Source organism: Bombus vosnesenskii, unplaced genomic scaffold, assembly GCF_011952255.1.
Source record: "Bombus vosnesenskii isolate JDL3184/JDL3185 unplaced genomic scaffold, Bvos_JDL3184-5_v1.1 scf7180000013287, whole genome shotgun sequence".
In the NCBI taxonomy this organism is placed as follows: domain Eukaryota; kingdom Metazoa; phylum Arthropoda; class Insecta; order Hymenoptera; family Apidae; genus Bombus; species Bombus vosnesenskii.
Window position 1 is genome coordinate 427,903 of NW_022882940.1, and position 14,442 is coordinate 442,344.

The following is a 14,442-nucleotide window of genomic DNA, read 5'->3' on the forward strand; positions in this document are numbered from 1 at the left end:
TTCCTCGTACAAAATACTTCAGAAACAGAAATTTAGTAAACCGTTAAATATCTCCGGAATACGAACGCATAATAATATTTCCGATGATAATATTTTGCCTGGTGATTACAGCGATTAGAAATCAGTGGCTGTTTTCATAGGAGATGCTTTTACGCGTTCAATGCATGCGTTCAAATATTGTTTGTTGATTCTATCGATCGTTCTACTGGAGGAATTTGAACACAATAGATAGTAGATTCTGCTTAGAGCACCATTAACCTGCTCCTCTTGTTAATTATTGCCAAGACATCGTGGACTTAATCGCGTTGTAAATTGGTGCAAATCCATGCCTACAGTTAACCCAAGGTACAAGTAATCGCTTTCGAATCGATCAATCATTCACTAACGTAGCAACGAATACCTGCTATACGTGTTTAAGCACCAACACATGCACACGCTCGATTGAGGAACCGTTAGAACGTTATCGACGTAAAAGTTAATTTTCACATAATTAACAAACGAGCTAATTGCCGTAAAATATCATCGACGTGGTTTTATACAAAGTATAATAATCGACGTGTCGTAAAAGATTTAAATTATTTTTTCCTATAACGCAAGTAAATCGTATTCGGTTTCGCGTAATTACGATCTGCAAGGTAAATTTGCGCGATATTAAAAATGCGAATGAAAGCACAAAGGAAGCCGATAACAGAAATTGAACCGCTGTTGATCAATCGTTTCATTCGTCGCAACAATATATCGTAAATGAAATTTTTATTAAAATAATTATACGACAGAGGAAAAAACCTTAATTAAAAATATCCTGTCAAGGAGACCGGACGTAAATTAACGATTAATAGAATCGACATAAGGTTCAAATTAGTAAAGAGAATAGAGGAATAATGAGATAACTCGAAGTTTCCAAAAGAACTAACAGTAGCAGAAATAATGTAATTAACAACGTGATTGTTTATCTATTTCTTTTCGAATCGTACATAACTATGAGAATTGCTTACTCACCATCGATCTCTCTTCGAGAACGAATACAGTCATTAGTAACCCTGTTCTAAAAAGCTTACCTGAAACAAAATAGAAAGAATAAGCTCATTAATATCAGCATCTACGAACATTTGTATGTGATTAGTATCATTCATGTGTATAAACATCTAAGCAGATCGAGTATCTGCGAGTAACTTTAAAAATAATTATCCTCTTACGATTATTTGCTACAGAATCTATCACTCTCTGGCTATTTATCATCTGGCTAGACATAATTTACTACGATTAGATTCGATTTCCTTTTACAGAGAATATACATATTCTATTAACGAGAAGAAAATAGAATTTTCTACGCAAAAGGCAAGATACTATTGGCAGAAAATTCCTGACAGACATTTCAGTACGATATAGTTTACATAATATTTATAACAGAAATGGAAAAACAAGTTTGTACTATGAAAATAATTTCTAATATAAACTTTCGCTTTTCTACGATACATAAGAAAAGATACGTTGCCTAGGATTGTACAGGGTTGAAAAATATTTGAACGAAGTATTAAAAATTTTAATGAAGTTACAGGAAGAAAAATACCTTATCTTCGTTTAAAATTCAGAAATTCAAACAAAGTTATTGCTTTTTATAATTAGCAACATGGTATTATGCGTTTTCGAAAATTAATTAATTATAATAATTGGAAAAGTAACTGATACTGTGTGTTTTATTTTAAGGTTATCAAATATTTGTTTAAAATTTTGATAAATACGAGAAAAATGTCACGCGAGTGTGATATCAATTCACAGACAGCGAATCTATTAATAGATCGATCGCCATACAATTTTAGAAATCAGAATTACAACTGTAGGAATCACGAATGACGCAGCACGAGCGATCTTTTTTCTAGAAAAAAGTAGGTGAGTCTTTAATTTTATTCCGCCGGTACGTAAAATTACATTCAAATCATACGTCCCTCATTTCACCTATATTCCTGGAAAGATATTACACAATGGATGGCACGTGAACGTTCCGCCGAGAAAACCAGGCTATGCACACGAAATAACATGAAAAATTTCCATTTAATTTCCATTTATTAATATGAATGTGAACGAACGTAATGTTCAACCGGTAGCGACAGTCTAATAGATGAATTAACGATGGGTTCGAACAAATGCATCATCTGCATGTTGATTGGGGTCAAACACCTGCGACTGATCTCCATGGCAAACTGCACCAATTCATTTGTAATTCGCCGCGATATCGTGATACCGGAATCATCAACAACTGAAAATTATCTACGATCTAACATGTAAGCAAGTCATCTCTTGATCGATCTTTCTGTTGATATTAAACTTTTACAATTATCTATTATATTTATATTTATATACATAATATAATAAGACGAGGATAATTGTATACATATAATAAATATATGTATTATGTATATTAATTTGATATGTATGTGTATGTTAAACTATATTGTTCATATAATGTATTTAGTACAATACATATATGGTGGTTGGTAACTGGTGGTACAAGCGAAAAGGGGGTGATTCTACGCGAAAAGGGTAGTTGAAAATATGGAATAAAAAATTTTTTTTTTAATTTTTCCATCGAGACAGCGATCTACAGTGAGATCCGTTATAACGAGACGTGATAAGGTGCACGCGTACCGAACGAAAATTCAAAGTCGATTTTCTCGAAAACAAAGCCTCGAACGAAAAATTTTTATTCTACATTTTCGACTTCTTTTTTCGCGTAGAATCACCCCCTTTCAGCTTGTACCACCAGTTACCAACCACCTGTATAATATATATTTATATAATAAAGCTACACTAAATTTATTATTTATTTCCGAAAGATATATCTTAATTACAAAATGACGAAATAAATCGCAATACAATGACTTTATTTTCTATCATCGTTATACTGCAGTTCCGCTAGAATATTATAACGCGATTGTGTAAATTTTTGAAGTTCAATATGCAATAATAAAATAGATATTTGTAAGTGAATTTTATACAGATATTTTGTTGCTTCACGTGCTCTTTGTATTCAGATCCTTTAATTTCTGAATTACGAAACAGATGGAGAAAGTTCTTCTAGAATGATAGAAAGATTTCATACAGGTAACGATACCGAAAAATGTTAATACAGGTAATTTAAATCGAATATATATATAATAAATAATTTATATTTACAGTCTGTTAATTGCATGAGAAGGCTTCCCCTAATTATTAATTCATGGTTAATTTATACACTTTACACCGTTGCTACAAATCGACTAAAATGTTTGAATACTTATAAGTTCATGAAATATGTATTCGTTTGTAACTGCTTATTACAGTTTAATATTAAACGATATTAGTTTGTTTTCCGCTTTATCTCTTACAGAATTTTTATTTATTACAAATTTTATATTCATTTAGCCATTATGTGTATAATGAAGCTCGTCGGTGGACAAGTGACTCTTATATAATATCTATTTTGATTATCGTAATGGACAGATATTTTTATATTTGTAAATTATGATCGTTCTACATTTGTACGTGGATTTAATTATTCAAAATTTCGGTTTCTTTTAAGACGGAATAATTCCCCGGCAGATGTACAGTTTCATTAGTCAGAAAAGCTAGGACCGTGAATCATCGCTCAAGACAGAAGTGTACGGTATCGAGTGCAAAGGGTCGTGCGAAACAGGTCTAAAAGAAATACAGTTCATTTATAGGCCGGTGAAGATGACGCTCCATCGCTTCTAATCCCTCATTTCATTGGTAACAACGTACCACGATCCCGAAATCCTGCTGGACATAACGGTACCGACTATTCAATCGATCGCAATAAAGCGTTAAAACGATTCTATGTTCTAGCAGACGTGTACGTATTTCTACTCATTAAATAGATACGAATATCTAATGAGAGAGAAAGAGAGCCGTTGCGCTGCAGCACATCAGATGAAATACACGGTACCGATACGATGGAAATACCGTTGCCAGGAAACGTTCGAACGGTGGGAGACAGAGATCGTGAAAACATTAGAGAAATGTCACAATTACTACGTTAACGAGTGTTAAGAAATGTCTAGCAAATAGCAAAACGGTACACTGTAATAATGTTTACTCATTTTTCCTTGTCCAGTGGCTGTACCACGTACACAGATAATGTTTAGCGATAAATGTTAAATTTATCGATCGTGTTACGAGTAACGTACATTCTCATAGAACCGTGAATGGTAAAAATGAATAGAACAGATACAAGAAAATCGTATTCCTACGAACTTGTCGGGGGACGAATAGTTTGTTTAATTTTATTGGAATTCGTATGGTAGGAGCGCACTGATTCCCATGATTTTTCGTTTACGTAGAAAGAATCCACATACAAATGAGAGGATTCGGCTGGCAGGAGTTCACTTGATCCGATATTCGCTAAAATTTGTTCCAAATAAACGTAGTTTCTCGGTATTTGGATTTCTTTGTCGACCCATTAAGTACCAAGCGACGAGATTGTAAAATTCACGTACACCGAAGTTTATCAAAGAGACGCAAGCGAAATGAGTGAGCAATTAGACGCAAGGGAAGAAGTGCTATAATTCGAAAACAGAATAAGCACATCGCTGTGCTGTAAGACACTTCGATTTCTTCAAACTTCGTAAGAGGAACTTAGATGGAGGAAAAAGTTTTTTTTTTTTATTTAGTTGTTTACATTCACAATTTGTCCGATTTGGACATGTGGTAGAATTTTTTGGCTGTTTGACTATCATGTAGGTGGCTACCCCCAGCGGGGTACCATCTTCGTGTTTGTTAGGTTATATCCTTTATGAGATCTGTTGGGTGTTTCCTGAGGAAAAAGTAGCAATGAAAAGAAGGCTGACTTAAATTCTCGGAATTCCTCTTCGCCATTACAACACCAATTTGATAGAATTCGATAACGCGAACTGATCGAAAGGAAATTACAAACGAGACGTTGCGTTGACGTAACGTTGGCCCTTAACGCGTCAACAGGACGAATTAAAGAAACGTTAAGCGTTAAATCCGCGGAACATACCGAAGAAAAGAGGTTCTTATCGAATAACTTGAGAACCGAAGTACGATTCACTGCTGTTGCGAGTGGCATTCGGAGATCTCTGGAGATCGCAGAATGTCCCAGAATGCATCATCATCTCTCAAACTCGCATCAGCACGGTACGTTTTGAAATTAATGCTCGGGCGTACTATCCCTTCTGCCACGTGATATGAAATTCCAGAGTCGAATAGATGCGTTTCCATCTGTAGAACCGCGTGTACGTCTACATGCGCTAGCTTTCGACCGTAATATCGTCTGAGTGAACCTAGCACGAGCATGAGATTCTTCCTGCTCGATATGTAGCATCGAATAGCACCAGGTATTCGTGGATCGCGGTCGCTACAATTTCTACCGTGGCCGGAGTATAATTAAGGATGACCAATCCGACATCAACGACACAACTCGACCAGGCGTCGCGACCTTCCTTTCCGCGAATCAACTCTTTTCCGTACTGTCACTTGCAGAAGCCAGAAAGTTACATCGACCATGAATATCAATTTCCTCGGCAACAGTTGCGGAAGATTTCGAAGAAGAACGGAGGCTTCGACCTGCTAAGTTAATTAGTTGGCGTGTACTTAATAGCAGCGCGGTCCTTTATCGGGAAACGATGGCTTCTCCATGGTATCTTATTAAACGTACATTTTGTGGGACAATGAAACGATACTCTGAATCAAGACACTTGATACATTTCCGAAATAATAAGTTTTCATCGTATAATGTTGCACGTGAAAAAAGAAGGTAATATTTAACAGCCCAAGTATAACACAATGGCAGGAAAGCTATTCAGAAAGCGACAATAACGATGATATATTTGAAACAAAGTGGTTCACGTTATATTTGATAGCTCCAAATTTAAAGCACTCCGGAGGATGATACACAAAAGTTTCAATATTTATTTTCCCCCGTTGGACCGTCCTTCGCAAAAATGAAAACGCTACGAAAACTTGGTAGATTTGTCATGGGAATCGTGTTAACACATAGTGCTATGGATATCTATTGTCAGCTTATCGTTATTATTAATCCATTTCTTACAGTTTTATCCTACTTTATTCGACTTACTTTGGGACCCACTGAACTGTTAGGTTGTCCGAAAAGTGTCTTTCTTTTACAGACACGTCTTTTACAACGATGCATCTTGATACAAACACGAAACCTAATCTGTCGAACGTTGTGATCTTTATCTTGATAGAAGAAAATGGATCATACGTAATTCGATAAAATAATATAAAACGAAAAATGTTGTGCATCCATAATTTCCTCATAAAACGACAGAAACTTTTCGGGTGGCCTAATACAAGTTCGTGAAGAACTTTTGATGCGGGATAAACATATACTGTCACTTATAGGATTTAGGATAACGACACGTGGATGTTGTTAAGATATAAGAGATAATGACAAAATAATACGCGCAATCTTTTTTTGGAATCAACGCGTCGTATGATATACATAGCACCGTGAATAAACTCAAGCCCATTTTTAGATCTTTTGTAATATTGAAATAAAAATTCACGTAATTTCGTATTATTATAGTACGTATGAAGCAAAACTGAGGATACTACAAACAGAAGTCTTCTTCTTTCGAAGTCTGGAAGAAATTAAATCTTCTTCTAAACTTGTATCTTTGGCTGTTAAAAATATATAAACTCGATATCGATTTTGCTACCTTTTCATTCGATATTTAGTGTATTCTCTTAATTTTTTATTACTCCTATTAATCCGTCTGGTACACTATCCATTAACTTATTTAAAGTTTTGTTTCGAACATCTACGCACGCGGATATTTTTTTTTTTTTTTAAGTTCAACATTTTCTATAAGTGGCTTCTTCTGAACGTGAACTTTTCTCACTGAAATTCCCCGCAGGGTCTCGATCGGGTTCAGATTAGGACTCAATGCTAGTCATCGTAATAATTCTATTCCGAGATCTTGGAACCAATTTTTCGTACTGGCGAATTGTGTGAATAGGAGCATTGTTTCTTTCATTGAAGAATCATTGAAGAATTCATTTTCATTGAAAAATCGTCTTTTTGTCTTCTATTTCGGTTACGAAAAACAATAGTTCGCCGTGTAACATCTCCTGGTATTTTACAGCGTTCAATTTATTCTTTACGAAAACAGTTTCACTTAACATATCCACTAGTTTCTTGGAAATATTGAAGAAACAAAGCAGAAAACGTGTTTGTCGGTGATCATTCACAGCGCCGTGCCATCATTCAAGTGCCAACTAATTTTAAATGTATTGCTAGAATCACGAGTCTCTCTGTTATCTTGCAACAATCCTCTCTATCGTATCTATAGCTTGACACTCAAACGATCTGAGACTAATGAGCCGAAGAAGTACGCATCTATGAAAGTAAAATGTTTCTCAGCGGTATGTCGATTGTTACAACAGTCGCTGTAATTTATGACGTTTGCGATCCAATGGAAGCACAGACGATAGTCAAATTCCCCTTACGATCCTCTCACGAGCGTATTTATTAAACGCTTCTCAGGGGAAGTGACACGAGTCACCACTTCAGTCAATTAGAAACAATAAACTATTTAACCTAACTGCAGTCAAGCAAGCAAGTTTAACGAAAGGACGATTTGCAGAGCGTAGAAAAGCGAAGATTTGTTTTGTCAAAAAATGAAAATTTCTTACATATACAGATAAATCTTTTGTACGACGTGAAACGTATCGTATAACGTTTTCTAATAAATTATACTGTGTGTACACGTTACAGATTTTAGTCGATAGAGCACATGTTGGAAGGAACAAACAGAGTGAATCAAGGGTACACCACAGCTACCTTCGTTACCACTTCGCACCAAATAGACTCCACCGTCATTAATTTAACGTTGAAACATAACCAGCAGCCGCAATATCGTTGGTTACGAGCGAACAATAAAATATACCTGGAGCATCGTAATATCATACAGTGTACGCAGAAGTACCGGGTCTAAATTATCGTTTAGAGAAATAGAACTGCATATTTACTTTAGAATATCGAGCGTAGTAGATTCTCAACACGTTGGTCGTCACGTCACCCATATCTATGTGACGGGTATACTTCCGTGGAGGTCCCGTCACCCAAATATAGGTGACGCTCTTCTTCTTCGAGTTAATTAAATATAGGACATTATATATGGGATATACAACATAAAAATATTAAAAACACATTGTACCATACTTCTTATTAATTTATATCCTGGATAAAATATTACATTATGCTATATCGCATGGTATTTGTTAAAACGTTCCAAACACAATTGAGGTGATTTGGGCACTTCGAACAATAGTCGTAGACTCCGTCATCGCTACTCTCCTCGCTTTTAAATATATTTTCACGTTGTTTACTGAACATTTTGAGGATGAAAAGATCACTGACGTACGTCTCACAAGTATGCTTCTCGACTAAATGAAAAATCTGAGATATCTGTCATGAGATCCCTCGGAATACTCTGGAAAGCTTATCGTTTTCTTCGTTTCAGAACTAAATAATCTTTTCTTTACAATGAATCGAAGGCGATAAACAATGAATTTCCGCTTGTCGCTCTATTTACGTATCGGCGGTCGGATTTGGGCTCCGCTGGGCGACCAACGCGTTATATTGAGCTTTCTCTAAATTTCCTTTCAATATTAGTATCGAACTGCGAACTTTTATGCGTTTATGAGAATTTTTGAGCACGCAGAAATCTATATGCTGTACTTGATACACGAAAATATAGAAAATATCGGAAATATCTGTTGCAGTATTTAATAGGTGAAACCAAGCATTGTGCAAATGCAGTTTTTAAAAAGCTACATTAAAGCTTTTTACATTTCAATCTCGATTTTATTTTAGCAAACAGAAGGTAGGTTTGTTTATATGAAATTGTAGCGAGAGATCATCATCAATAAGATTCTTTTCATATTTTGTTCAAGCTGAAGACACGTTTCTTTGATGTTAGAAAAATGTAACAGGTTTAGAAATAACGTAAAGAATGTAGCAATTATTTGCACAGAAATATGAATTTGCATGAAAATCCACGATTTAAATAGATTAATCTAAATTCACTATCAAGATATTTTACTTACTTTCCATATGAGATATGAAAATAAAAATGTACATCTCATTCTCATCCAGAAAAGGTCACGAACAGTAATTTACTCTGGTACGTATAAGAACGTAAATATTTTACATATAATCGAATAATTGGAGTATTATTACGTGATTTATACGTGCAATTGAGCCTTCAATTAATGCAGAAATACATAAAAATTCACGATTAATTAATTTTGAAATTTAGAGCTTCTCTTGTAAGAAGATCGAAGAACAAGAATAGAAACTGAAATAAACTACGATACTTCTATTTAAAACCTCCGTGTTTAATATTATCGTATTACAAAATAATTTAAAACAAATAATCTCTGAAATGAGAACAGAGTTATTCGATTATCAGAAGAATATTTCTCACGACTACGTCGAATAATCGAAATCCTCCTCAATTTTTATTCCCAAAACCACGCTCAACCGTCTCACTGAAATCGACATACTTTCGACCTACAACACTAAAATAAAACGTCTGTAAAAGAAGGACGTTCAAAATGAACAATGGGTATTACAAGGTTACAAGCGTACAACGATAAAATAGAATCGCACGTTACGAAATGGACAATACGTAATTATGGTGTCTATCGCGAACAAAGCTATCCATCGCAACAAATAATTCGTAGGGAATAAGAGTTACAACAATGCAAGATACAAGGCGGAGAGTATGAAAATTTACAGGGATGGAGGGAAAGCCAGTAGCTTTTCTGTTCTCGTCCGCTTTCTCTCGCTTTCTTGCTTTTCACCTCGACGGGGCAGGTTGGTAAAAAGAAGCGAGGCAGTAACAGGCACAAAACAGTCGGCATCGGCTGAGTAGATCTCCGTGAATATTCGTTCAAAAGGAAGCACATTTATTTCAGCAACGGTGCCTCCTGCATCTTGTAATAGGTTGGCCTATTGTGGCAAGAGCGGTACGCTGGCTGAATATCGCATCTGTGTGTATGGATGTGCGCCTGCATTTTCTATTCTTCTTTGCTTAGACCGGTTGTTCGGTGATGTCCTTGAACGTGTACGTACAATCCCGTTCATACGTATTACGACTGCTGCTAAACTTGTAACGCATCTATATCGATAAATATATTTGCGAGCCTCGAGTTTACGACGAGTCCAGATCTCGTTGAAAGAATTTCATCTGAGTCAAATAGTCCAAAGTTTAAGTCCAATTTGTGGAATTGTTAACAGCTTATGATTAAACGATACTGTCCTATGTTAGGTAAGAAAATACGAGGTCAAACATTCGACTATATTATTCCTCGATAACCATTCCTTAATTTAGTGGAGCTACCACTAAATGGAAAATACAACGTAGCAAGTTTCTACGAGATTCGGTGAGTCGTCTCCAGGGACTCTCAAGATCTAGTTTGCCCTGGAGATTCTCAGTAAGTATACGTATAGATATTGCATAGTATATTGTAAAGAAAGGGAAAGGGGACTAGAGATCAACTCGTACGAACTCTGTCTTCAACGACTCGGACCATCTTTGCATCAGGCAGCTACAATTGAAATGACCAAGTCGTTCGACTAAACAACGGAGGAATAGACTATCTCCGGCTGAAGGGTGAACGATCTAATGGAATATTGAAAGTCATTTCAATTTGCTTGGCACTGTGTTTACACGGACGAATATAAACAACTTCGATCGACTCGGTCGTTTGACCGAAAATTGCCTAACGTGAACGAAGCTTGGGGATGCTAGAGGCTGCTTGTAAACAACATCAAAAAATCCCATTAAAACAAACTAACTCGGTGTATACGCCGAGTTAGGCGTAGATAGACAAATACGTAAGCCAGATTCGATAAAAGTGATTGATCGTCCAACGATATAACGAAACATAATAAAATAAATATCTGATATGACCATGAAAATCCTAACATTAACAAGAATACCAGAATTGACCGAGACAGGCGAAAAGTACGATCGATGTAAACAAATAAAACTCCTAATTGTATTACACAATTGACGAGATATTTGCAACACTCCGATGTTGAACATACGAGTTCTTCAGAGTCTAACGAGGTTTAAAGCAACGTTCCAAACAAGATTTGGCAATGTTTTAGCAGTTTGTCAGGTTTCTTTTATTTTTCTGTAACCGTACTGTCCAAAACGAGCTTTAAAATAATCGTTCGACGGATCGATGATGGGTTGTCTTATTTTCCTGAAAGCGTGCCACAATACTGGGATTCTGTATACATCGCATAAAGATGACATCCCGGACGCACTCGCGAAACTGGCGAAACGAGAGTGGCAGCCGGCGGGTATCCCTTCTAATATCCAGCCTCGGCCGACTCTCGTTGCGCGTCCCAGTCAAAGGAATTGTCACCTCGTGAAATCGCGCTTCCTCCACACCCCTTTTTAGTTTCTCTCCTCGCGACACTGCCGGATTTCCGTCTTGCAGCGTAGTAGACGGTACCGTGTCGCAGGAAATAACTCCGGGCTCCGGAGGCGTTTCGCGCTGTCTGCCGCTTTGACGATTATAGAACGTGCGTGAATAACCCACTTATTTTCTCCAACCACGTTCGCACTTCAGTTTAATAGTCGGAGCAGCCGCAATTTCGAGAGTCTACCTATATATGTACATACTCGGAAAGCTACACGCGATTACACGCGACTGCCGCTTTCCCGTCTTTGATCTAGCCGGGGAATTAACTTGAAACTATCGCCTAACCGGTGGCAATTCAACGCTCAACAAAGTAACCATTAAACAGAGATGCTAATACTTTACGGTTAATTGTCTGCCTACGTTATTTTTGTTGCTGCTCCTAAATACGTGGACGCGTCGATCAATGCTCGAACGTTAGCAAAATTTCCGAAATAACGACGAATTAATTCTTCTTCTCGCGAATTTTAACAGACATACGTAGAAAAGATGAAAGAAAGTTCAGAATAGATACACTATGAATTTCAGGAAATTTTCTACTATAAATTTTCCACCATGTTCGTAACAGTCTTCTATTAGCTTGTCCGAAAAGTCCTTCCTGAAAGTTTCCTTCGCAAATGTGTTCTTATCAACAGTGCACCTTCATACAAACAAAAGTCTGTGAAATGGCGCGGTGTTTATCTCAACAGAACGAAATGGATCGTACGTAATTCGACAAAATAATATAAATCAAGAAAACGTTGTGCGTCTATTATTTCCTCATAAAACGAGAGAAACCTTTCGGACAACCTAATACTTTGTAGTACACGTATATTACATTCGTTGCTCTTATCGTATGTAAATCCATTTTGTAAAATTGTGATGTCCTTGTACTTCTCATGTATTTTTTCTTTCGTCTGTCTATGTTGTATGAAATATACATTGTTTGTTTAATCTACAACTGTCCCGGTGTGTCGATTTGACACAAAACAAAACTCTCTCGCAAAACATATTATTCGGTCATTTGTAGAACAATTTTTCTGAAACTTGCCGACTTTGGCACGCGAATAGAATTCGATACGTTTGAAGGAAAATCAATGTGAATGCGCGTGAACGACAAACAGCAAAACTAATTATCTTTTCATTTTATCGGTATCTTACCACTGTGTCAATATACGAAGTTACGAAAATAGAAAAAGAACGAACGAGGGTTAAGACCTTCTCAGTGATGAAAATTCAATTTTGATTTCAAATTAAAACAATTCGTCAAAGCGTTAAGCGGCTTAAAATATCATTCGGGTTAGTCGCAATAATCTGTCTATTCATCTGGAAGAACCTTTCCTATTTTATTTACAGTTCGACTACCAAACGAGCTGTAGGTACCAATTCCTTAAATAAGAAAATAATGCTCTGTAATGTTTAACGCTTGCAAATGTCAATATTTTTAATTATTTCCACGGCACATTAACTTTCAAAAATAAATTTTGTCGTGTAAATATTTCACGACAGATTTAGTGAAAAATAAAATCGCTCTGTCTACGTATAACTTTGCAACTAAATTACATTTTGTTAAAAAAAAAGACAGGTGTCCATATTTTCGAAAAACAACGTCTTTGATATCAAAGCTCCACCATCTATTAAACGTGACCTATTCAATCTAATTTTACGTTAAATCATTTGCCACTTGAAATACCTTGCCTCTTGTGTATTGTTACACTGATAACATCGATTGATAACATTTATCGTAAGAGTTGATCGATGCAATTTTCGATCTTTCTTTACCATTCTGTTTCTGAATAAACAAAGGTACCTTTAATAACATTTTATGAGTCTTTCAGGATATAACCTAACAAACGCGAAGATGGTACCCCGCTGGGGGGTAGCCACCCACGTGACAATCAAACAGCCAAAAAATTCTACCAAATGTCCAAATCGGACAAATTGTGAATGTAAACAACTAAATAAAAAAAAAAAGAGTCTTTCGATTTCATAATTGCGACATATTTTCCTCAGACTACAGAGATTCGGTAAAAAATAGAAAAACACGTTTGACTCGGAGATGACTCGAGAAACACAGTGGAATTCATTTCTGCGTAGATTTTAATCCATGTTGCACGTTTCACGCGATAAAGCGCGAAATATAGAGAATGTAAATTACAGTTAAATATCGCCGAGCAGAATTATCGATCTATACGAAGCATTTTCGGGGCAAAAGTACGCAAACTGAACGCATTGAAAGCAGAGTACGTATTATCGGTGGTATTCATCTTTTGTAAATCATAACGAGCGTATTTCCCCTATCTACGACACAAATTTCTGCGAGATCCTTTCCAATACACAACCTCGATATATGCGCGTCTGCCTCTTTCACCTACTCAATAAATAGATAAAAGATAGGAAATGGAGGTCAAATCGCGGCAAGAGAGGATAAAAGCATATAGAAGGGAAATCTGTGAGCGAGCGGAGAATATAGTAGATATACATAAAAATCTTTGAGCCGATGATATTGCGGTTAGTAGGACGATCACCGGAGAAAGTTACCTTCCCCTTTCCCGCCATGCCGCCAACTGACCCGCTCCTTTCTTGCGTGCTCGGAAACCTTCTCCGTTCTCGTCTCCCGATGTCCTCCTTTTACGATTCACTCTACATCTCGAAACGCTCCGTTTCCACTTAATTGGAATGAGTTTTGTAGGTTCGTGTTTAAGAAATACAAATTGCGATCCGGACAGTGTGCGTTTGAAAATTTGGTGGAACTTGTCGGGCAACGTCTTCGCCCAAGACCAAGTCGATTTTGCAAAAGGATTCAACATAAGATCGCCCGATGTTTGTCATTGCTTTGCGGCGCAAGATAACGGAAATGAGAATACAAAATTGCAATTCGACGGCCTGCAAAATTTGCCGAAACTTCTGCTCGAACAAACGTTTCAGCGAAGACCAAGTCACAGTCTTGCAGAGAAATTAGAAAAAAGAATGGGACCGGAA

General features: G+C 36.6%; 1 protein-coding gene across 2 annotated transcripts in view; it reads right to left on the bottom strand.

The window, feature by feature from the left end:
• Positions 1–877: 877 nt before the first annotated feature.
• Positions 878–14,442, bottom strand: part of LOC117232406 (CCR4-NOT transcription complex subunit 6-like) — a 44,795-nt gene continuing 31,230 nt past the window's right edge. Inside the window, exon 4 of one of the 2 annotated variants that reach the window (XM_033491752.1) lies at positions 878–1,058. In XM_033491752.1, the coding sequence (XP_033347643.1) occupies positions 979–1,058 (80 nt within the window). In that variant the 3' untranslated portion in view covers positions 878–978. The remainder of the gene's footprint in view (positions 1,059–14,442) is intronic. The other variant, XM_033491753.1, reaches the window with a different exon arrangement.